The sequence below is a fragment of the Prionailurus viverrinus genome, chromosome C2, assembly GCF_022837055.1.
Source record: "Prionailurus viverrinus isolate Anna chromosome C2, UM_Priviv_1.0, whole genome shotgun sequence".
Taxonomy (NCBI): domain Eukaryota; kingdom Metazoa; phylum Chordata; class Mammalia; order Carnivora; family Felidae; genus Prionailurus; species Prionailurus viverrinus.
Genome location: NC_062569.1, coordinates 5485961 through 5508773, shown reverse-complemented (window position 1 = coordinate 5508773; position 22813 = coordinate 5485961). Strand labels below are relative to the sequence as shown.

Here is a 22813-nt window from a genome sequence, read left to right as displayed (position 1 = left end):
CCTGAGCCGAAGTTGGACGCTGAACCGACCGAGCCACCCAGGCGCCCCTGGATGTAAATTTTAAAAAATAAAAAATAAAATTTAAAAAATACATTAAAAAAAAACATCTACAAATCCTTAAATAAATAAATAAATAAAATGTTTATTTTATTTTTGAGAGAGAGAGACAGAATATAAGACGGGGAGGGGAACTGATGAATGGATAAAGAAATTGTGGTTTATATACACAATGGAATATTACATGGCAATGAGAAAAAATGAAATATGGCCTTTTGTAGCAACGTGGACGGAACTGGAGAGTGTGATGCTAAGTGAAATAAGCCATACAGAGAAAGACAGATACCATATGGTCTCACTCTTATGTGGATCCTGAGAAACTTAACAGGAACCCATGGGGGAGGGGAAGGAAAAAAAAAAAAAAGAGGTTAGAAAGGGAGAGAGCCAAAGCATAAGAGACTGTTAAAAACTGAGAACAAACTGAGGGTTGATGGGGGGTGGGAGGGAGGAGAGGGTGGGTGATGGGTATTGAGGAGGGCACCTTTTGGGATGAGCACTGGGTGTTGTATGGAAACCAATTTGTCAATAAATTTCAGAAAAAAAAAAAAAAAAAGACGGGGAGGGGGCAGAGAGAGACAGAGACACAGAATCCAAAGCAGGCTCCAGGCTCTGAGCTGTCAGCACGGAGCTGGACGCGGGGCTCGAACTCATGAGCCCTGAGATCATTAGCTGGGCGGATGATGCTCTGGTGCCCCGGAGGGAGAGAGATAACAGAATAACTGAGCAAACTCTATAATGTTCAATGGAGATGGTCTTTGTGGAGAAATACAAAGTGGGGAAGAGGGTAAGGGATTCCAGGGATGTGGAGCTATTTTATACGGGGCCCAGGAAGGCTTGGATCAGGGGTGCCTGGGGGGCTCAGTCAGTTAAGCATCCGACTCTTGATTTCGGCTCAGGTCATGATCTGAGGGTTCGTGAGATTGAGCCCCACACGGGGCTCCATGCTGACAGCACAGAGCCTGCTTGGGATTCTCTCTCTCTCTCTCTCTCTCTCTCTCTCTCTCTCTCTCTCTCCCCCCCCCGCCCCTCCCCCCACAAAATAAACAAATAAACCTTTTAAAAAAGGAAGGCCTAGAGGAAAAGGTGACATGTGAGTCAAGACCTAAAGAAGCCTATCAGGTCAAGCTGCCTTATCTGAGTTAAAAAGCGACCTCCAGGGGCGCCTGGGTGGCGCAGTCGGTTAAGCGTCTGACTTCAGCCAGGTCACGATCTCGCGGTCTGTGAGTTCGAGCCCCGCGTCGGGCTCTGGGCTGATGGCTCAGAGCCTGGAGCCTGTTTCCTATTCTGTGTCTCCCTCTCTCTCTGCCCCTCCCCGTTCATGCTCTGTCTCTCTCTGGCCCCAAAATAAATAAACGTTGAAAAAAAAATTAAAAAAAAAAAAAAAAAAGCGACCTCCAGATCGTAGCGGCTTAGAGGTCCATTGCCCTCATGTGCCTGCTGTAGACCAGCAAGAACTTTGCTCCACACGCTTTCACTTAGTAGCCGGCTGAGAAGACATTGCTGGTCTCTATCCCCATATATGTATATTTTTGCCAAGTGTCTGGGTGGTAGAGAGCTAAAAATGGTTGGAGGACAAACCTAATAACACATTGTCCATCTTTCTGATTGTCAAATAGTCAGGCAGAATATACTCACCCTCTCCCCGGGGGGTGGGGGGAGGGGGAATGTCAATCATAGCATCAAACTCAAAGTCCATCTAGGGGTAACTTCTCTGCATCAAGTGTATTATGGTTCCTCTTGACCCAGAGACCTATGAACCAAAAAGACACGTTGCCTGAACCCACCAGGCCATACATGTCTAGCTTTCGACATGAATTATAAAGCATAGTAAAAAGGCAAATTACACAATTTGAAGACACAGGGTGACCATCAGAACTAGAGTCAGATATGGCAGCGATATTGCAATGATCAGACCCGGAGTTTAAGTAACTCTGATTATTATGCTAAGGGCTCTAATGGAAAAAGTAGGCGGCAAGTGAGTACAGATGGGGAATGTAAGCACAGAGATGGAAATCTAAGAGATAACTTTTTTAAATGCTAGACACCCAAAATACTGTCGCAGGAATGAAGAATATGCCTCTGTGGGGCTCATTCAGTGGACAGGACGCGGCTGAGGAGAGACTCTGTGACCTTGAGGCTACGTCAATGAAAATCTCCAAAACTGGAAAGCAAAGAGAACCGAGATGGGGAAAACATGGACGGCGTCCCCAGGAACCGTGGCACAGCTACGACATGTGTAACATATGCATACTGGGAACACCAGAAGAAGAGAGAAAGGGACACAAGAAATAGTTGAAGCAGTAATGACTGAGATGTACCCCCCCCCCCAAATTTACATCAGATACCAAACCACGGATCCAGGAAGCTCAGAGAACGCGAGGCAGGATAAATGCTCCAACCTCTACACCCAGGCATATCATATTCAAACTGCAGACAATCAAAATAAAGAAATTAATGCATCCACTATTGTGGATGGAGACCTCAACACCCCCTTATCGGAAACGGACAGATCCTGCAGGCAGGAAATTGGTAAGGACACATGGGACTGCACAGCACCAAGAGGCCAACTCCGAAAGGGAACAACAGAAGAAACAGGGCAGGCCCTGCTCGGCAACAATTCTGAGATCTCAGGACCTCAGGTTCGGCCAAGGCCAGGGCGTCCCACCCCGGAGGCAGGGAGTGCTCCCTGAGCGGGTCCCGTTCTGCTCCCTGGCATATTGGGGTTTTTTATCCCCCAGCTCCCTGCTCTGGGACACTCTTCTTTCTCCATTATCCTCCTTGGCCGCGTCTGAATTGGGCATTGGCGAATACGTCCTCCGTGGGGGCTGCACCAGGACACAGATCCCGCACAATTTCCCAGATTCTGTCGGTGGCTTCCTCCCACCGCCCAAAAAATCTACCCCGAAGATACCCTTCCAAAGCACGAAACAACATACACACACACACACACACAGTCATTAATGACAGCCATGTTTGTAATAACAAAAGGCTGGGAACAACTCAAATGCTCATCAGTAGGGGTCTGGTGGGATAAATTACATCCACACAGTGAAACTGGTGCAGCTGGAGAAAGAATGAGGAAGTTCTGGGAGCTGGAGTGAACTCGAGGAGACACTGTCAGATGAGAAAAGGTACAGAACAATGCGTCTAGTATGCCAACCTCTGTTTGGGAAAGGGGGGAAACCAATGCTTCGGCTTATTTTTGCCAGAAGAAACACTGACAGTGGGGTAAAGAAGAGAGGGAGGGCGGCGGGGCCCCTGCAAGGGCGCCTGCTTAATATTGTTTTGACACTGAACCGTGAAGTGCGTTACATATTCAGCAAGACAGTTGAAACAGAGAGGGAAACACGAAAACCCCCAGATCGATGCTAGTAATATGAGGGCTCAGGGACCATGAGATGTGGTGTGCACAAAACAGAGGAATGCACATGCGGAAGTGGAAAGACGACACTACGTTTTGCTGACATGGGGGCGGCAGTTGGGGGCGGGGGGTGCAGGTTTGGAAGGACAGTCAGGACCCAGTCTTGGATGCGCTAACTTTGAGATGCTCTCTAAGCATCCAGGCGGAGACACTGAACAGACGCTTTGTGTGAGTCTGGGGACCGGGGAAGGCGGTCGAGCTGCAGATATGAATATGAGCGTCACGGGCTTGGAGCTAGTGCTTCAAGCCACGAGACAGGATGAGATCACCGAGGGGATGTAGATAAGAAAGAGGAAAGGCCTGGGGCCTGAACCTTAGGGCCCTAAGTCGTCGGGGTCGGGGGGGGGGGGGGGGGGGAATGAGGATGTGCCAGCCAGTGGGGAGGGAAGCAGGAGCCGGGCGCTCAGGAAACCAAGCGAGGGGAGGGTTTCTCAGAGGAGAAAGGGGCCCCCCTGGAGGTTCAGATGGAGACCTCCGGAGATCACTGGTCGGAGCAGCTGAGCTGGCAGAGAGCAGCTTCCGAGGAGGGTGAGGGGCCCTGACCAGTACGGTTAACATACAGTTCTGTGTTAGTTTCGGGTGCACAGTGATCTCTTTCTGAGGCGTCGTCTAAAGAGGAGTCGAGAAATGGGGTAACAGGTGGGGGGGGGGGGTGCGGTGTGGAGCCTGGACAGCAGTGCGTTTTAAGATAAGAGCCATAAGGCCCATCTGTCCGCGATGGTAATGATCCAGTGGAGAGAGAGAAACATGACGGCAAGAGAGAGGCATGATTATACAATTTATAAGGCAAAGGAAATGACACTTTGGGACGCGGCTCCTGGAGGCTGGGACAGTGACTTGCCGGGGTCACCCAGCAGGATGTGCCCCCCACCTCCAAGCCCACCGTGCTCCCCAGTGAGCCCCTCGGGGCTCTGGCTCTGCCCATAAATGGCCACAGACCCGGGAGCAGCCTCTGCCCCGGCCGCCGGGAGACAGCGAAGGCGAAACCACCTCCATTAATCAGTGCGCGGGATTAGATAGGAGCGTCTGAAGCCCTGCCAACAAGTCCGGCTGACAGCTGACCGGGCAAGTCAGGAGGCTCTTGAGCACAAGCATGCCTCTGAGAGCTTCCACGAAGCCTATCAGAGACAGGTCACGTGGCTCACATACACGGCCACGGGGCCCAAGGTCACAGGAGACACGACCCCCACAGAACCCGCCACCCGCTGCGATCGGAGCCGCGCACCAAGGACCCGTGAAAACCAGAAAACGCACTGGCCTGTGGATGCAGAGGCCTCTCTCCCCTTTCTCGCTCACACCTGTGGGATCCGTCCACTGTTCCCCCGTGGTACATTATAAAAATGGCCACAGTTTGCCCCCCACCGCCTCTACCCACACCCCTCCTTTTAATGGCTGTGGGTTGCAGAGACGGAACACCCAGAGATTGAATACCCAAGTCCTGGAAGCTCATTTTCAGACAAGTTCTGGGTTCTGAAGATACCCCAGCGAAGAAAACAGACTAAGTCCCCATCCTCATGGAGCCACAATCTGGTGAGGAGAGGGGACAATAAATGAATTCCCAATTCCCAAGAAAAAAATCTAGACAGAAACAGAGTCATGTGGAGTTGACTGCTGTGGGAAAACACAGAGCAGAGTGAGGGAGATAGAATCTTAGCAGGAGGGGAACCCTATTTGTTGCAAGGTACTCAAAGAAGACCTCTCTGAAAATTCAAGTTTGAGCAGATGCCAGACAAAGACGAGGAAAACATACTGTATAATGTCCAGTGTTAAGAACATTTCAACTGGAAGGAACAGCAAATGCAAGGGCCCCGAGGTAGAAACAGGTCTCAAGGAAAAGCAAGGAAGGCAGTGTGACTGAGGCAGAGAGAGCAAGCAGCAGAAAGCTAAGAGGTTACGGTGGTGATCACGTAGGGCTTGCTGGCCACTGAAAGGACACTTTCCCTAGAGTGCTCTGGGGTCTACCAGGGGAAGGGAGTTAGGCAGAGAGTGAAATGGTCGGACTTCTATTTTAGGAGAATTGTTCTGGCTGCCATGTTGAAAAGGATATTGGAGGCCAAAGGCACAGACCGGATGCCATGTAGGAGGCCGTTGTCATAATTCAGTTTAAAAATGATGACGGCTCTGATCAGAGTAATGACAACGGGGGTAGGGAAAACGTAATTTAGAATCCAGACACATTGTGAAAGTTGAGACAACAGGATTTGCTGATGAACTGAAATGTGAGCAAGAGAGGGAGGTCGAGGGTCTGGTAAGGTTTGGGCCTGAGCGATTAGAAGGACTGAGTTTCCGTTCACCAAAAAGGCAAAGGCTGCCAATGGGAACAGGTTTCGGAGGGAAGGTTAAGAGCTTCGTGACGGATACGTTAGGTCTGAGATGCCCACTACACCCTTGTTACGGACTGAATTGTGTCCTTCCAAATACATGTGTTGAAGCCCTACCCCTCCATGTGACTGTGGAGATAGGACCTGTGAGGACATAACTGGGGTTAAATTAGGTCAGAAGGACAGGGCCCTGATCTGATGGGACTGGTGTGCTTATAAGAAGAGGAAGAGATACCAGAGTTCTCTCCCTCCCCACACATGCGCGGAGGAAAGGCCATGTGAGGACACGGTGAGAAGGCGGCCGTCTGCAAGCCAGGGAGAGAGGCATCAGGAGAAGCCCCCTCTGCCCCCAGAACTTCAAGAAAATCATTTCTGTTGTTTAAGCCTCCTGGTCTGTGGTATTTTGCTCTGACGGCCCAACACAACATCTGAGCGGAGAGGGGGAGTGAGCAGGTATATCTGTAGGTCTGGAGTTAGCGCAAGCGCTGGGCTGGAGAAGTGTGTTCGGGAGTTGTCGAGCACTTGAACGACGTTTGGAGTCAGGAGACCAAATGAGGCCAGCCAGGGAAGGAGCACATACGGATGGAGAAGGAAGGTGGTTGTAGGAGTGATCCTGAGGGTGCTTGAAAGAGGCTGGGGAATGAGACTGAGGGAGAGGTGGCCAGCGGGGTGAGGCCAGAAACAAGAAAGGAATGTCCCAGAAGCCGAGAGGAGAGAATGGCCAACAACGTCACATGCTGTTGACAGTTTGAGCAAGATTAGCACTGAGGATCAACCATCGGACAGGACTCTTTGGAGGTCACTCGTGACCTTGGAAAGAATCATCTTAGTGCAATTATGGGGGCGAATCCCTGATTTCAGTGGGTCAGACAGAAAGAAGGTGAGAGACGCCTGAGTGGCTCAGTCGGTTAAGTGTCCGATTCTTGATTTCAGCTCGGGTCATGATCTCACGGCTCGTGTGTTTGAGCCCCACATCTGGCTATCTGCTCAGGGCAGAGGCTGCTTCAGACCCTCTGTCTCCTTCTCTCTCTCTGACCCTCCCCTGCTCGCCCTCTCTCTCTCTCTCTCTCTCAAAAATAAGTAAACATTTTATTTGTTTAATGTTTATTTTTTGAGAGAGAGAGAGACACAGAGCATGAGCGGGAAAGAGGCAGAGAGAGAGGGAGACAGAATCCAAAGCAGGCTCCGGGCTCTGAGCTGTCAGCACAGAGCTGGACCCACCACTGGAACTCACCAACCGCGAGATCATGACCTGAGCAGAAGTCGGACACTGAACCGACTGAGCCACCCAGGCACCCCAAGGTAAATCAGCATTTTTAAAAATAAATATGATAAAAACTTAAAACAGTTTTTGTTGTCGTTGCTAAAGAAAACCACCCATGCACAGTGCCTGGCATAAAGGGACCATCAGCCAGGGCCAACCCGCTTCCGCCCTGGCTCCGAAGTTTCTACCCCAGCTTCTGAAGATCACACGTGGTTCAGTGGCTGTCTTACCAGCTGTTTTCAACAAGAGCCCTTCCCTCTCCTGACTGCTCTCTCTCTCCCCCTTCCCCTCCCATCCCCGCCCCACACCATCCCTGCTCAAGCGGTGCTAACAGATCTCATTCCCCCCTAGCAAAGAATCCAAGCGTGGAGTGTCACCAGGCCACAAGGCACCTGATGTTTTTCTGAGCCTTGAGCACTTCCCTGTTTAAGCTTCGATTCCTGTCACCGCTCGGTAAAGCCCACTTTCAACTTTTGAAACAGCTATAAGATACGGCGCGAAGCACACCCTGATTGGTAAGTTGGTGACAACCGTGCCAACATCCCCAGGAGGGCGAACGTGGGCCAGTGGGCCTGAGTCCCTCAGGCGGTGCCCAGAAAGAGAAGACGGGGCCTAAGAGCTCAGCGCCTCCTCCTTCTCAGTCTTCCTTCTTAGAAGAGAGCAGCGCCCTCTGTGGGTGCCCTGAGGTGAAGCTAGTGTTCACAGGCGTAAAGGAGAAGGTGCAAATACTCTTGGAAGGGCAGAGAGAGGGAGAGAGAGGCAGCGACAGAGACAGAGACAGAGACAGAGGATCAAAGGGAAACTTGTTCCAGCCATGACAGGAACCTACCTTGGCCTCCACTGGCCAACCAAGGGCTGCCAGACGTCAGGGAATACCAGTCACATAAAGAAAAAATTAACAGGGGCGCCTGGGTGGTGCAGTCGGTTAAGCATCCGACTTCAGCTCAGGTCACAATCTCGCGGTCCGTGGGTTCGAGCCCCGCGTCGGGCTCTGGGCTGATGGCTCGGAGCCTGGAGCCTGTTTCCCATTCTGTGTCTCCCTCTCTCTCTGCCCCTCCCCCGTTCATGCTCTGTTTCTCTCTGTCCCAAAAATAAATAAACGTTGAAAAAAAAATTAAAAAATAAATAAATAAAAATAAAAAAAGAAAAAAAAAAAAAGAAAAAATTAACAAACAGAACAACTCGCCCCAGAAAAAGAAGCTATAGGATAAAGAAGGAATCGGGGCGCCTGGGTGACGCAGTCGGTTAAGCGTCCGACTTCAGCCAGGTCACGATCTCGCGGTCCGCGAGTTCGAGCCCCGCGTCGGGCTCTGGGCTGATGGCTCAGAGCCTGGAGCCTGCTTCCGATTCTGTGTCTCCCTCTCTCTCTCTGCCCCTCCCCCGTTCATGCTCTGTCTCTCGCTGTCCCAAAAATAAATAAACGTTGAAAAAAAAAAAAAGAAGGAAAAAAAATTAATTCTAATTAGTATCTTCAGAGAGATTTCAGAGGAAGTTTCATTGGAAGACTCCTTTAGTTAAAAAAAATGTTAGTGGTAAGGGACGCCTGGATGGCTCAGACGGTTCAGCGTCAGACTCTTGATTTCAGCTCAGGTCGTGATCTCACGGTTCATGGGTTCGAGCGCTAACAGCACGGAGCCTGCTTGGGATTCTCTCTCTCCCTCTCTCCCTGTCCCTCCCCTGCTCATCTCTGTCTCTCAAACCAAATAAACCTAAAATAAATTTAGTATTGAATTAACATCACAAAAGTAGAACTTTTTAGAATTTAAGTTTAGCTTATAGTTCTCATTCTAACTATTTATTTGGAGGGGGAGAGAGAGAGAGTACGTGAGCAGGGGAGGGGCAGAGAGAGAGGGAGAGAGAGAGAGAATCCCAAGCAGACTCTGTACTGTCAGCACAGAGCCTGACATGAGATTATGACCTGATGGGAAATCAAGAGTCAGACGCTTTACAGGCTGAGCCACCCAGGCGTCCCGAATGCCAAATTATCTTAAAAATACGAATAACCTCGGGGCACCTGGGTGGCTCAGCCCGTAAAGTATCTGACTTTTGATTTCGGGTCAGGTCATGATCTCACTGTCCTGATCTCTCCATGCTGAGCCTGCTTGGGATTCTCTCTCTCCCTCTCTCTCTCTCTGCCCCTCCCCCATACATGTGTACACACAAACACTCTCTCTCTCTCTCTCTCAACATAAATAACTAAACTGTAAAAATACAAATAACCTCAAAAGACCAGGACTATGATTTGTTCTACTTCAACATTTATATTTGATTCTAAATTCAAACTCATCCTAGAGAATGATCATGTTCTTCTGAACAATTTTTGGCCAAGCCTGCATATCGAATTAACCTCCGGGAGCCTGAGTTTCCCCACCTAAATTTAGGGGTACCCAAGGATGAAAGAGTTGGGTGTGGAGCCCCGTGTGAGCCGGGGTTCAGGACGCTGCAGGGGACCTGGCGGGCTGTGGCTCTTTCTCAGCCCGGAGCCTGCTTCCCTGAGAGCCCCAGGGTGTTTTGGCTCCTGGCCCAGCCTCAGCCCCAGATCAGGCCTCCCCCTGGGCCGCCCTCTGGGGAATACACCTGGATTTGCAACCCCACAGACCTGGAGGGTCCTGGCACCTCTACCCTCTCCTTTGCTGAGGGTCTGTCTGCCCTTCTCCGGCTGGGCACGGCCTCCTCTGGCCCCACGAGCAGCCCCCTCCTCGCAGTCAGTTCGGACCTATGAAGCATTGAGAGTGTAAGACAAAAGAACGATCAGAGCCCAAGTACGCATATGTCAGAAGCAGAGGACAAGTCCAGGCCAGAGGAAGACAGCAGAAACAATGAAGCCACCAGGGACAGCCCGGCGGTTCAGACTGAAACAGAATCTGTGCAGTTGCAGCCTCGGAATCTGTATTTTAAAAGCACCTTGGGCCAGTCTGGTTTTAAAAGCTCTGTAAACCTGTGACCTAAGTTTGGCATCATGCTTCCAGGTGGCCAAGGTGAAAAGGGAGATATGTTACGTGACACATAAAATAGTTCTAAGAGAGAAAATACACTGAAACTTCCCCTGGTACTTGGCCATGAAATAAATATCTTATAGACAGGGGACTCTCATAAAATAGTTTTAAAGAACATGCAATCATTGATTCCCTGGTTTTTCTTCCCCTAATGGCCTTTGAGGAGAGCCTAGGGCACAGCAAAGAAAGACTTTGGTTCTTCAGGGACCAAAGAAATCTGTGCTAAGCACGTTCCTCCTGCTGGTCTGAATACATCCAAGGAGAGGACACGTTTTAAAGTCATTTGACGGCAGAATCTTTTTTCAAATAAAATCTCATGTCAAACCCCAGTATCTAAACCAAATAAAAGTGCGGCAGCTCTGAGTGGGGAGGAGGCCCAGAGCCCTGCCTTTTTGTCCTCTCCCTGCCCCTGCAGACTTCCCTGAAGCACCCCCTTTGGAACCAAAAGGCTCCACGAAACCCAGCTTGAAGGCTGCACATTCACGGTTGTGAGGGCAAACAGGTTTGAGGCCAGGTGTGAACACAACTGATGGGCAGTGGCTGGGGAGTGCTGAGTTGAGAAGTGTTTTGATAACCTGCTCGCCTTAAGGGCCCCAATCTTCAGCCCCTTACTGTATTCAGTACACATCCTTACGATGTGACTTTTTTTTTAATTTGGGAGAGAGAGAGCAAGCAGGGGAGGGGCAGAGAGAGAGAGAGAGAGAGAGAGAGAGAGAGAGAATCCCAAGCAGACTCTGTGGTGTCGGCACAGAGCTGGACACGGGGCTCAAACCCACGAACCAGGAGATCGTGACTTGAGCAAAGAACGAAAGCCAAACGCTCCACCGACTGAGCCGCCCAGGCACCCCTACAACGTGCCGTTCCTCCTTGGATCCTCCTTGGAGGATCCTTGATAGGAATCCTCCTGTCAAGAGATGTTGTTTCCGTCCCCCTTGATCCCGAGTTGGGCCCAGGTCATGACACAAGCGGAAGGGTCAAAGGCTGGCAGGTTGCCACCTCTGCTCTCGCGTCTGGGCCCTGACGTGAGAACGTGCCCGGCCAGCCTGCTTGCAAGGATGGCAGCCAGGGAGTGGAGCCAAGTGTCCCCAGCCGAGCCGCTACCAGATGGCCCGCCAACCCCCCAGATCACGGAGGGGGCCCAGCCTGAGCCACTGACCTGCAGGTGTCCTTGAGCTAAATAGATGCTTATTTTAAGCCACTGGATCCCGTGCGGTTTGCTCTATAGGATGATCGTGGCAACAGGGAGTGAGGCGCGTGTGGGCAGTTATGTCTGGCACAGGGCGGGAAGGGGCTCCGAACCATTACCCGCACCCCACCGTCCCCGGGCTCCCCGCACATTACACGCCACGGGCACATGCCCTTCGTCGGACACTCACCTGCGATCACCCAGCTGGCGGCAGAGCCTGGGGGCGGGTCCAGTCCTGGCCGCCCGGTGACACGCCGGGGAAGCCAGGGGTGCAGGTGAGGCTGGGCCAGGCACCTGCTTCTCGGCAATGGCTCCACAGTCCAGAACTGGGGAGCGAGGGCGGGGGGAGGAATCTGCTCTTGAAAGGCACACACAACTCCCTCCCTCCCTTTAGATCATCCTCCAGTCATTGGGTTGGCTTGCTTTTAGTCATTCACACCTTCAGCTGGACGCGGAACGGGCTCGCCGTCTCCAGGGTGGGATCCGCTTGCGCCAGCTTGAGCAGTGGGCCAAGGGGCCTGGAGGCTGGTCTAAAGCTTTGCCTGTGAAGCCGCTCGGTCTGGGGGCCTCGGTGACAAAGGCCAGCTGGCTGTAGCCTCATTCTCCTGGGCCCAGAGACGAGCAACGCGGTGCGCACAGCACCAATAAACAAACTCGACTTCAAACAGCTCCTTCCCCGCCGGCCACCCCCTGCCCGGATCAGTCTGTGCGCTGCGTTCGGCTTGAGCAACGGAACACCCCATGTGCCTTCCAGTTTTTAGAGCCCACACTGGTGAAAGCTGCTTTTGCAAGATTCCTGGCAGCAAAACTGGCCTTGAACTTTCAAGGAAGAAGATAAACGGCTTTGAGCTGAGAACATCAAAAGTGTTGTGCAGTTCTCTCGTTACTGCTTGCGATGAAGTCTAAGAACTGAGCAAGGACTCGGTGGCCTTCGTCACCGCCCCGCCCGCCCCACACCCGAGGCCGGCAGCTCCCCCTTGCCGTGGGGTCACGACCACACCCCACACCTGCCGTCCCTCACCTCTGCTCCTGCCTTGGAGGCCTCCCCGCCCTTGCCGGCTTGCTCCTGCTCCCCCGGGGACTCAGGTCCCATGTCACCCTGGCAAAGCTCAGTGAGGGGTGTTCTCACCCTGCCCCCACTCAGGGATCTGTTCCTTCTGGCGATTCTCCGTGGGAGCTCCAGCAGCCTGGGACATGCAGGCTTCCGGAACGCGGTGGCTTCTGGCTCGCTAATGCTGGGGTTCCAGGGGCTCCAGAGCTGTGTTTCTGTGCCTTTCCTTGCTCAGGGTCTTGGCATGACTCTGTTCTGGCACCGCCTGGGTGGTGGGAATCTGACCGCCGCACACTCACTGACTCACGCACACCCCTCAGTGGCTAGGGCTGCAAACCTGGTCACGGTGGACACAGGTGGAAACAGGGTGAATAAAGGCGTTAAGTTTCCTGGGCAGCTGGTCCCCTTGAAGACCTAAGGCAGAGCCGCACGAGCCCCGATTGGCCCCGGAAGGTGGTCCCCTGCAGGACAAACAGAACCTTATGGTGAGACTGGTTTGCAGGGCCAGGAAATCCTGAGCCTTCAACAGACACGGAGCCAAGGTTGAAGGAGGGCATCTCTCCTGAGCCCCCCTCTGAGCCAGCACCCAGGGAAGTCCCGGCCTCTCCAGGTGGCAAAGATCCTCAAGGGTCCCTGCAGAATGAGGGCACAGAGGGTGCGGTGTAGACCCAACCCACCCCGGGGGGGTACCTCTGAGAATCGAGAGGAAAAGGAAAGGAAACCCTGCTCTTGAGGCTGGGAAGCATGTGGAGAGGAGAGTGGGCACTGGTGACCCCTCCCACATGGGTGACACCCCTCCCCACAGTCTTTGCTGTGACTCCCGTTGGCCCACTTCCAGGCAGGATTTGGGCCCTTGCTCTGATCGAGGCTATTCTCTTGAGGTCTTCCTGACATAGGCAGGGGTTGGTGCTAGCCAATGTTTCTCTAGATCTTACCATGTTTTAGATACCATTCCAAGCATTTTATAAACACTGATTCAATCTAAGATGTAGATGCTATTATTATTATTATTATTATTATTATGCCCATTTTACAGATGAACTGAGGTTTACAGGTTAGGACCCTTGCCTAGTGAATAAATGGCCAATCCAGGCCTTGAACCCCGGCCATCTGGCCCCAGAGCCTACACTTCTAGCCAGCCTCCCCAAGAGATCAGGAAAATTTAATCTGGACAGATTCTTTCCCTGGGCCCAAACTAATCTTCACATCCAATGTGGCTCAGTCTTGAAAGAAAAACATCTAGGAAATGAGGAATGAAAACAAATGGGGAAGGGATTCTTTCCAGCGGTGCTCATTTCCACTGGTGCGTCCCGAGGTGCGTTTCCAGGACTTGGTTCCTTAAAATGTCAGTCTTTGTAATTTATAAAACAAGTTAAAACAAAGTCCAGGTTTTGCCATGAGTATGGTCCTCTTGCCGCCCTGCACTCCCATGTGCCTTCTCAATGCAGAGAGAAAGAGGCCTTTAAACATTTTTCCAGTCTCCGGGCGCCTGGATGGCTCAGTCAGTTTAGCATCTGCCTGACTCCTGATTTCGGCTCAGGTCACGATCACACAGTTTGTGAGTTCAAGCCCCGAGTCTGGCTCTGAGCTGACAGCGTGGAGCCTACTTGGGACTCTCTGTCTCCCTCTCTCTCTCTCTGCCCCTCTCCCTCATTCTCTCTCTCTCAAAATAAATAAATATTTTTTAAAATTAAAAAAAAATTTCCAGTCTTTAAAAACATTTTTGTTTCTCATTACAAAGAAAGTACTGGTATACTTTTTCTTCTTTCTTAAGTCACTTGTTCATTCATTCATTCATTCATTCAGTGCTCACCACATGTTCTAGGTCGTGGACAATATAGTCGTGGACAAGACAGATACTGTGCTTGACCTCTTAGATCTTTCATTCTAGTTCAAGGAAAAAGACCATTTTTACTGAGCACAGGCAATGCTGGATGCCCATGAAGAAAGCTAGAGAAGGTGAGGAAGCGGAGGTAGGGCAGACGTGATCCGGGAAAACTGGTTTTAACCACTGTTGTGAATTAACTGTATGTTCTTCTGGTTTACATATTCATACAGTTATTAAAAGTACGTGCATCTGTAACAATATGTAGAATTCTCTGAATCGAATAAATAATACATAATAAATGCATAAATAAAATCACACTGTGTAGGAGACTTCCCCTTCAAGGAACATGGATAGACATACTTCTCCCTGTTCCTCCCACCAAGTACAACTAAAACCCCAGGACAGGGGCGCCTGGGTGGCTCAGTCGGTTGGGCGTCCGACTTCGACTCAGGTCACCATCTCACAGTTCGTGAGTTCGAGCCCCGCGTCGGGCTCTGTGCTGCCAGCTCGGAGCCTGGAGCCTGCTTCGGATTCTGTGTCTCCCTCGCTCTCTGCCCCTCCCATGCTCTGTCTCTGTCTCTCAATAATAAATAAATCTTTAAAAAAAAAAAAAAAAAACCCAGGACGTGATCCAGAAGACAAATGTGAGAAGATTCCGAAAGGTGGAGGGAAGATGGCGGGCCAGCTGGGGGCCTTGGGGCCTGAGGAATGGCCTGCTGTGAATTCCCCAGGGCTCCCTGCCTCATACACACAGGCAGACCCGGGGCTGAAGGGGCCGGCTGCCTGCAAACGCTCGATGCCCTCCCTGGCCGGAGGGCTGGGAAAGGAGCCGCCTGGCAAGACGGAGGGCTTTCAGATGACAACTGCCGTGGTCCTCTGCCCAAACACGGCAGAAAACCCCACGGCCCTACCCCCACCCTGCCAGCAAAGGCCCAGTGGGGAGCCTAGACCCCTAACAGAACCAGGCTGGAGGGAGGGGCCCTCAACTCCAGTCAGGGTGATGGTAGAGAAGTTACAACAGGTAGTAGGACTTGCATCCTGGCAGGTAGCCGTGGGCCTTCCCCATCCCACCTCATTCCCATGTTGGCGGGGGAGCCTGGACTCCCATCCCTGCTGGCGCCAAACAGCTTTCCTCCCCGTCTCTGCTGGGGGTGTATGAGGAGGCCCAGTGGAGAGTCGAGGACTTTGACTACTACCCGAAGGTAGAGAGGTCACCCTTTCCATCACTCCTCCCGGGTGTGAGTGGAGGCCACATGGGGAAGAGTAAAGGGGCACCTCCTATCCTTCCCAGCCCACGTGGCATTGGCAGGGATCTCTAATTCTATACCGCCACCTGGCAGTAATGAGGGGACCCTCCCCGCCTTGGGTGTCAGTAGAGGCCAAGCAGAGACTTCTATCCCCGACTGGCACAGCCCCGCCCTTTCCCCTGCCAGAGCAGTCCCAGAGGAGGCCAGCTAAAACAGGTTTCACTAAATTCCAGAGTCTCATAACATAATATCCAGCATTTCTAGGTTTCCACTGAAAGTCATTAGACCAAGAACCAGGAAAATCTCAACTGGAGTGAAAGAAGATAATAAATGTCAGCATCACAGTAACAGAGATGTTAGAATTACCTGACAAAGATTTTAAAGCAGCTGTCGTCATAAATATATTGCTTTCAACAGCAATTACAACCTGCTTGAAACAAACAAGAAAACAAAATCTCGGCAAGGAAACAGAAAATCTCAGGAAAGAAACAGAAGAGGTCAAGACCCAAGTGGGAATCTTAGAACTGAAAAATACAATAGCTGAAATGAAAAACTCCATGGATGCGGGTTCAACAGCAGAATGGAGAGACAGAGGAAGGAGTCAATGAACCTGAGACAGAACAACAGAAATTGCTCAGTCTGAATAAGAGAGAGGAAACAGGCTGAAAAAAGGAATGAACAGAGCCTCAGGGACTTGGGGGACGGTAACAAAAGATCTAACATTGTGTCACTGGAGTTCCAGAAGGAGAGGACGGAGCGGAGAAAGAGGGTAGGGCTGAAAAGATACTCAAAGAAACAATGGCTGAAAACATCCCAAATTTGGCAAAAGACAAACCCGTAGACTCAAGAAGCTGGGAAAACCCCAGACAGGATAAATCTGAGGAAATCTACACCAAGACGTAGAGCCAAACTCTAAAATCTAAACACATGATCTTGTAACCTGTTTTGCTTCTTTTTCTTCATGATGTAGTAATCCGCTTTCGCTAGGTTAGGCCACAGTAACAAATGATCCCCACATGTCGGGGGCTTACGACAATAAATGTTTATTTCTCACTCGTGTCACATGTCTAGCCGATGTGCCTTCACGATTCCAGGGCCCAAGCCGAAGGGGCAACTGCATCTCAGTCCCGTGGCGGAGGTCAAGAGCAGTGGCTGACCTGAGCAAGGGTTCTTAAGACCGCTGCTCAGACACGGCGTTTATCATGTTCACTCAAAACCCCTGGATGACGGTCACATGGCCATGCTCAGTGTTGGTGGAGAAATGCGTTCTGCCCACTCTGACAGGAAGTACTACTAAGTCGGGTGGCAAAGTGTGTGAAGACTTGGAAACAAGACTCCAATCCACCACAATCTGCTCACAGCATCATAAATATTCATCTCCTTCCCGGCTGCCCAAACAATGCACTCGGCCTCCTCCCAAAGGCATCCCCAAAGTCTCAGCCAATCACTGCACCAGACATTATGGCCAGGACCTCAGGATCCACCCCAGATCGTGTCAGCTTCTCCTGGAGACCATGAATGAAAAAGACAAATTATCCGTCCCACCCACTTCAACAGACAGCAATGGGAGAGAGAAGAGGGACAGACAGGGAAATACGAAATACTCCCCATTTAAAAGGGAAAGGCAGCCTGCTCTAGGTGTGGGGTAACCAAGAGGCAGTCTTCCTGCAGCGGGGGAATGAGCTGGGAAAGTGAAAGAGACGTTCCCATGGCTGCATTTTAGGCTGATTTAGGGGAAAATACTTGGAGCAGAGTTAAAAAAATTTTTTTAATGTTTATTTATTTTGAGAGAGAGAGAGAGAGAGAGCAGGAGAGAGGGAGGGAGACACAGAATCCGAGGCAGGCTCCAGACTCCAGGCTTTGTGCTGCCAGCACGGAGCCCGACACAGGGCTTGAACTCACGAACCACGAGATCACGACCTGAGCCGAAGTCAGACGCTTAACCGACTGAGCCACCGAGATGCCCCTGAATCAGAGTTTTAAATGGCTGTATTGTTTACAGTGTCATTGAGGACAAGTTCATCTATGTTTGGTGTTTGAATGCTTCTAGAGAACATCCCAACAACAAAACCTAAAGAGGATCCCAAACTGAAGTCTGAGGAAATTGTTGTTACTACAGAAACCCATGGCTCGAGGACGTAAGGAATGTCCCTTGCTGCCTTGTCTGAACCTTCACCTGCACCCACCCACCCACCCTGCTGTGGAAAGTATGCTTTAGGCATTGCTATTTCATCCTGGGCACGTCAAATTTGGGTGAAGCCCAGTTCTGAAATGTAGTGTTCTAAGTGTACTGACTCAGAATGTTCCCGCATGCATCACATCTTTGGAATGTTAGGGGAAAAGATGCCAGACAAACGTGGCACGTAGTAAAGTAAAACGTGTCCACTTGTTTGGAAACCAAAGGCTGTTGAGGGAAACGCAGGTTGGTCCCGGATTGTTTTGTTTTTGGCTTTTTTCAAGGATGCTTACAATACGGACAGTGAGATCATCATGGAGAACTAAATGAGAGTGACTAATTATACATAACCTAAATGTTCAAGAGCAGAAAAGGGGACTAAACAAGAATATATCCACTGGATGAAATGTGGGGCAATTACAAATAGTTTCAAAGAAGTTTTAATGGTCCCCAAGGTAAACAGACATATGATTGTAGGCATGTCTGCACACACACACACACACACACACACACACACACACAGCACATTCACACATTAGAAACATACTCCATGGTTAAAGGCACCAAAGGAAGAAAGAAAGAACAAGAAAAAGAAAGGCACCAAAGTAGTAATAGTGCTGATTTCTTGGTGGGGGATTCTAGAAGATTATTTTCTCTTTTTAAAATGTATTCTCCAAATTGTCTACAATGAACCTAAATTTCTTTCAGAATCAGAAAGAAAATCAAATCAAAAAGTCTTTTTTGCTTTTTCAAAGAAACATCGTATTTTATCCCATGGCCTTCAGACCCTTGTCTGCTGTGCCTGGAAAGATGGCTGTGCCTGGGCCACCCCCGTCTTCTGGGCCCCGCGGCCAGAGAAAGGCATGAGTGTCCTTCTAGCATCTGTGTCCTACTTCCTCTACAAGCACTTTTTGTGGTCAGTGAATTTTGGTAAGAAGAAAAGTAAACACACTTCAGAAAACCATAAATGATGTTCCAGTCCTTTGTTTAGAAATGCCTAACTCGGGGCGCCTGGGTGGCGCAGTCGGTTAAACGTCCGACTTCAGCCAGGTCACGATCTCGCGGTCCGTGAGTTCGAGCCCCGCGTCGGGCTCTGGGCTGATGGCTCAGAGCCTGGAGCCTGCTTCCGATTCTGTGTCTCCCTCTCTCTCTGCCCCTCCCCCGTTCATGCTCTGTCTCTCTCTGTCCCAAAAATAAATAAACGTTGAAAAAAAAATTAAAAAAAAAAAGAAATGCCTAACTCAAAAACTCCCAAGTTGCTATAGATTGAATGTTTGAATCCCCCCCCCCCCCCAAGATTCATGTTAAAGCCTAGCCCCCAACGTGAGGCACCTGGGTGGCTCAGACAGTTAAGCGTCTGACTTCGGCTCGGGTCATGATCTCGCGGTTTGTGAGTTCAAGTCGGCATCCAGCTCTGTGCTGACAGCTCAGAGCGTGGAGCCTGCCTTGGATTCTGTGTCTCCCCCTCTCACTGCCCCTCCCCATGTTCATGCTCTGTCTCTGTCTCTCAATAATAAAAAAAAATTTTTTTACTTTTTTTAAGCAAAACAAAAATAAACCTGTCCCCCAATGTGACGGTATTAGGAAGTGGGGCCCCTGGGCAGGGATCAGATCATGAAGGTGGAACCTTCATGAACGGGATAAATGCCCTTTAAAAAGAGGCCAGAGAAAGAAAACTCCTGCCTTTCTGCCACGGGAGGGTATCCTGAAAAGGCATCTATGCACCAGGAAGTGGCCCCTCCCCAGACACCAGGTCTGCCAGTGCCATGACTGTGGACTTCTCAGTCCGTGGACCTGTGAGAAATAAATGTTCCATGTTTATAAGCCACCCAATTTTGTTACAGCAGCGTGAAGAGACTAAGACACAAGTCAACAAGGAGATGGTTCTCTACCAAAACTCACACGCACCTGCCCTGAACAAAGTGACTATACAATTAATTCCTGTTAGGTGCAAGTGATTTTCACCAACCACTTGCTAATGTAATGTCTTACCAGCATCTAACACCTTTCGAGGTGAACTGCTGGTTTCCTGGCAGTAAATGTACTGCACCAACCTTTTCGTGTGCTGCTGTCACGAGGTCTTGGAGACGGCCTTGGGTTCAGAGCCCCAGCGCCAGGATCTCTGTGCTGGGATCACAGCTCTCTCTGTGGCAAGTCACGGTCAGAGTGGAAGGCCAAGTCCTCAGCAGTCTGAAATCTACGATGCAAACATGTCCTGTTAAGTACTGGTGGAAAAACTGTCCTTTCTCGGGCATCAAGGGGGGACACACGTACAGGGGAGGGTCTTCAAGAAAAGGTCCCAGACGGGTCTGAGACCCTGACACTGACCACAGTGAAAGATGAAAGGCTTTGTCCATCTTGCTGGAACAAGTCATTGAGAAAATGTCACCGTCATTCTTGATCAAGGTGAACTGAGTGTGCTGTGCCTTTTTCTGAAAGAAGAGGCCGCCTGCCTGCACTGGGGGAAAATGAGCAAGTCCTAGGATTAAGGGATTATCACTCCTCCCCCAACTCCACGATGAAAATCCAGCTTGTTCACTTTCTCAGGGGTTGGCAAACCACAGCCTGCAAGCCAAATCCAGCCTCCCACCTGCTTTTGCAAATGAAGCTTTACTGGAACACAGCTCTGCTCATTAACTTACGTATTACGTACGATTGTACTTACATGACAGTGACGGAGGGCGGTTGTGGCAGAGACTGGATGGCCTATAAAGCAGAAAATACTTACTATTTGACCCTTTCTAGAAAAGGCGTGCTGACCCCCTACATACTTTCTGATATGCTTATCTCCATAAAGGAGTTAGTAGGAAGTCATATGCAAATGTTACTAAGAGTCCACAATTTCTACCTTAGGACAAGCTATGTAAAAAAGGTAAGAAGTCATGTCTGTTGTCAGAAACCCTTTGGTGGCACAAAATTTTGCCCCTTAAGTAAATCCTGATTTTAAAAAAAGCGGGGGTGGTGGTTAAGAAGACCCTCTTCCCTTGCTGGAACAGGTATCCTCAGAGGAGTCAGCTGTGGGTTATGTAGGAAGACCCCCCCCCCCCCGGTCATCTACCCACCCCCTCCCCGAGCTCCCCACTTTTTATCACAAAATAAGATACACCAGGAGCACTAAGGTGCACACTGTCTGTACTGAGGTTCCACCTCGAGGCAGAGGTTAGGGAATACTTGGATACTGAATACTGTGTTTGCTAGAACATAGAGTGTATGAAACCCTCTGAACAGTTCCCATCTCTTGCTGTCCAGAAGACGCTCTCTCATTAAGTGTAAAAAAAAAACATCAGAGTATGGTCTACTCCAGAGAGAAGAGGCATCTCCAAGTTGGCAGACTCCTGAAACATACACCATGAAGTATTCTTTTGTTTCCATACTTCTTCTAACTTGGTCATGCTGATTTTGAAAAAAGAAAAAAAAAATCTTTCCAAATGGTTAGCATTTAGCTATCTTGACAAATAGTTCCTCATGATATTCACCCGGATAGAACATCATTTCCTAACTATTTTGAAATACAGTTCAACTTAGGAAACAGCACTATAAGCAAATTTTATACAGTAAATAAACTTTATTTATTCTTCCAAGATGACATTGCCAACAGTCACAGGTCTGCATACAATACAGTATTGACTATTTACAATTTACAGTAGTATTTTTTTCCTCTGAAAAATATAAGTACAAAAGCTAAGTAAACAATGAGGTACTGCTATTTGGATTTATCATATGTATAGCTTAAAGAACTTTAGCAAATATTCAACAAATCTGGATAAAATATTCAATTAAATGCTCTAATTTATCAGAAAAAAATCCACTACATTTCACCTCAAAATGTATTGCACAAGTCTTTAAAAAAAAAAAAAATCACCCTAAAAATAAATAGGAAGGGCAAGCAGTTCTTTAAAAAGAGGGACAAAAAGAATGGAAGAGAGGAACATTAAATGAGCCCATAAGTCAGCTTGAGTTATTCAAAAAAATCTCTTAAACGACATAAAACTCTTCCCAAGAAAAAAACTGAAGAAAAAAGAAAAAACTATCACCATTTCTCCACTGATATAATCAATCTGAAAGGCAGTCTGCAGTATTAGCTGTGGGCCAATGTCAGATTTTTCTTGGTCTTTGGCTCCATAAGGGGCCCTGAATAACAGCTTGCTTCTCCAAGAGGCAGATGCAGACAGTCCTCCACGCTTGCCCAACATCACCACCCCATTTCCTCAAGACGATGATCGGAGCCATGACTGGAAAAGAAGAAAGGAAAAAGGGTAATGTTAAAATAGAATTATATTCTACGGTCTAGGGAACGAAGTAGAAATATTCTAAATGGTAAACCCTAAAAAAAAATCTTCTAAAACTTAATGTTCTTGGAATGATCTGACCTATGTAGTCCGTGGTCCTGGAAAACAGGATGCTTCCACGAAAACTGTAACTGCCACCTTCCACCAGGTTGTACCTGGAGAAGCCAGGAGGAGGCGTGCTGACTTGGGAGACCCTCACAAGGCCCCAGCTGCTCACACTGCAAGAGGACACACAGCTCTTCCCTCTGCTCTTTGTGCCGATCTTTCTACGTATCGCAATTCTCCCGGGATGACATGCATGGCAGCAAAGGATGGGAAATGAACAAACTCAACCTTAAAGACTAAAAATGCTGAGAGAAACAATGGTGATGAGTGATTCCTAATAAGGTTTCTCTGATTAAAACACTAAAGCCAGTAGCCCGGGTAAGTCAGAATGCCACAAAAATAAATTACCAAATAAGATTAATGGAGATGAACTTTTTATACATATTTAGCAGAAAGTTTTAAAGTCTTCTCCATTTGTAAATGAAAAATATAATCCACTGACCCTCGTGATGTACTCCCCATGGTGTATTATGTATAAAACCTGCTCAATAATCATGTTGGTCCTAGAAGCCTAGAGAAGATGAAAGATCTTCTGTCATATTTAAGTTCCTGTGTCAGTTAGTATTTTGAAACTTGGCTTGTGCTGTTTGTGGAAAAAGAAATTCACGCACAATTCAATAATGCTGCACAGTGTCAAAGTCATGTAAGACCAAAAAAAAAAAAAAAAGCTGGGAGAACATTTCTAGTTTAAAAGAGACTAGAGAAATTGGGGCGCCTGGGTGGCTCAGTCGGTTGAGCGTCCGACTTCGGCTCAGGTCATGATCTCGCGTGATCTCGCGTGATCTCGCGTGAGTTCGGGCCCCGCGTCGGGCTCTGTGCTGACAGCTCAGAGCCTGGGGCCTGTTTCGGATTCTGTGTCTCCTCCTCTCTCT

The 22813-nt window shown here is 49.4% G+C and overlaps 1 protein-coding gene across 4 annotated transcripts in view; it reads right to left on the bottom strand.

The window, feature by feature from the left end:
• Positions 1-21097: 21097 nt before the first annotated feature.
• Positions 21098-22813, bottom strand: part of GOLGA4 (golgin A4) — a 126739-nt gene continuing 125023 nt past the window's right edge. For all 4 annotated transcript variants that reach the window (XM_047875107.1, XM_047875111.1, XM_047875110.1 and 1 more), the window contains one exon: positions 21098-21779. Coding sequence is in view for 1 of the 4 variants with exons in the window: in XM_047875109.1 (XP_047731065.1) it covers positions 21756-21779 (24 nt within the window). In the remaining 3 variants the exon portion in view is untranslated. The remainder of the gene's footprint in view (positions 21780-22813) is intronic.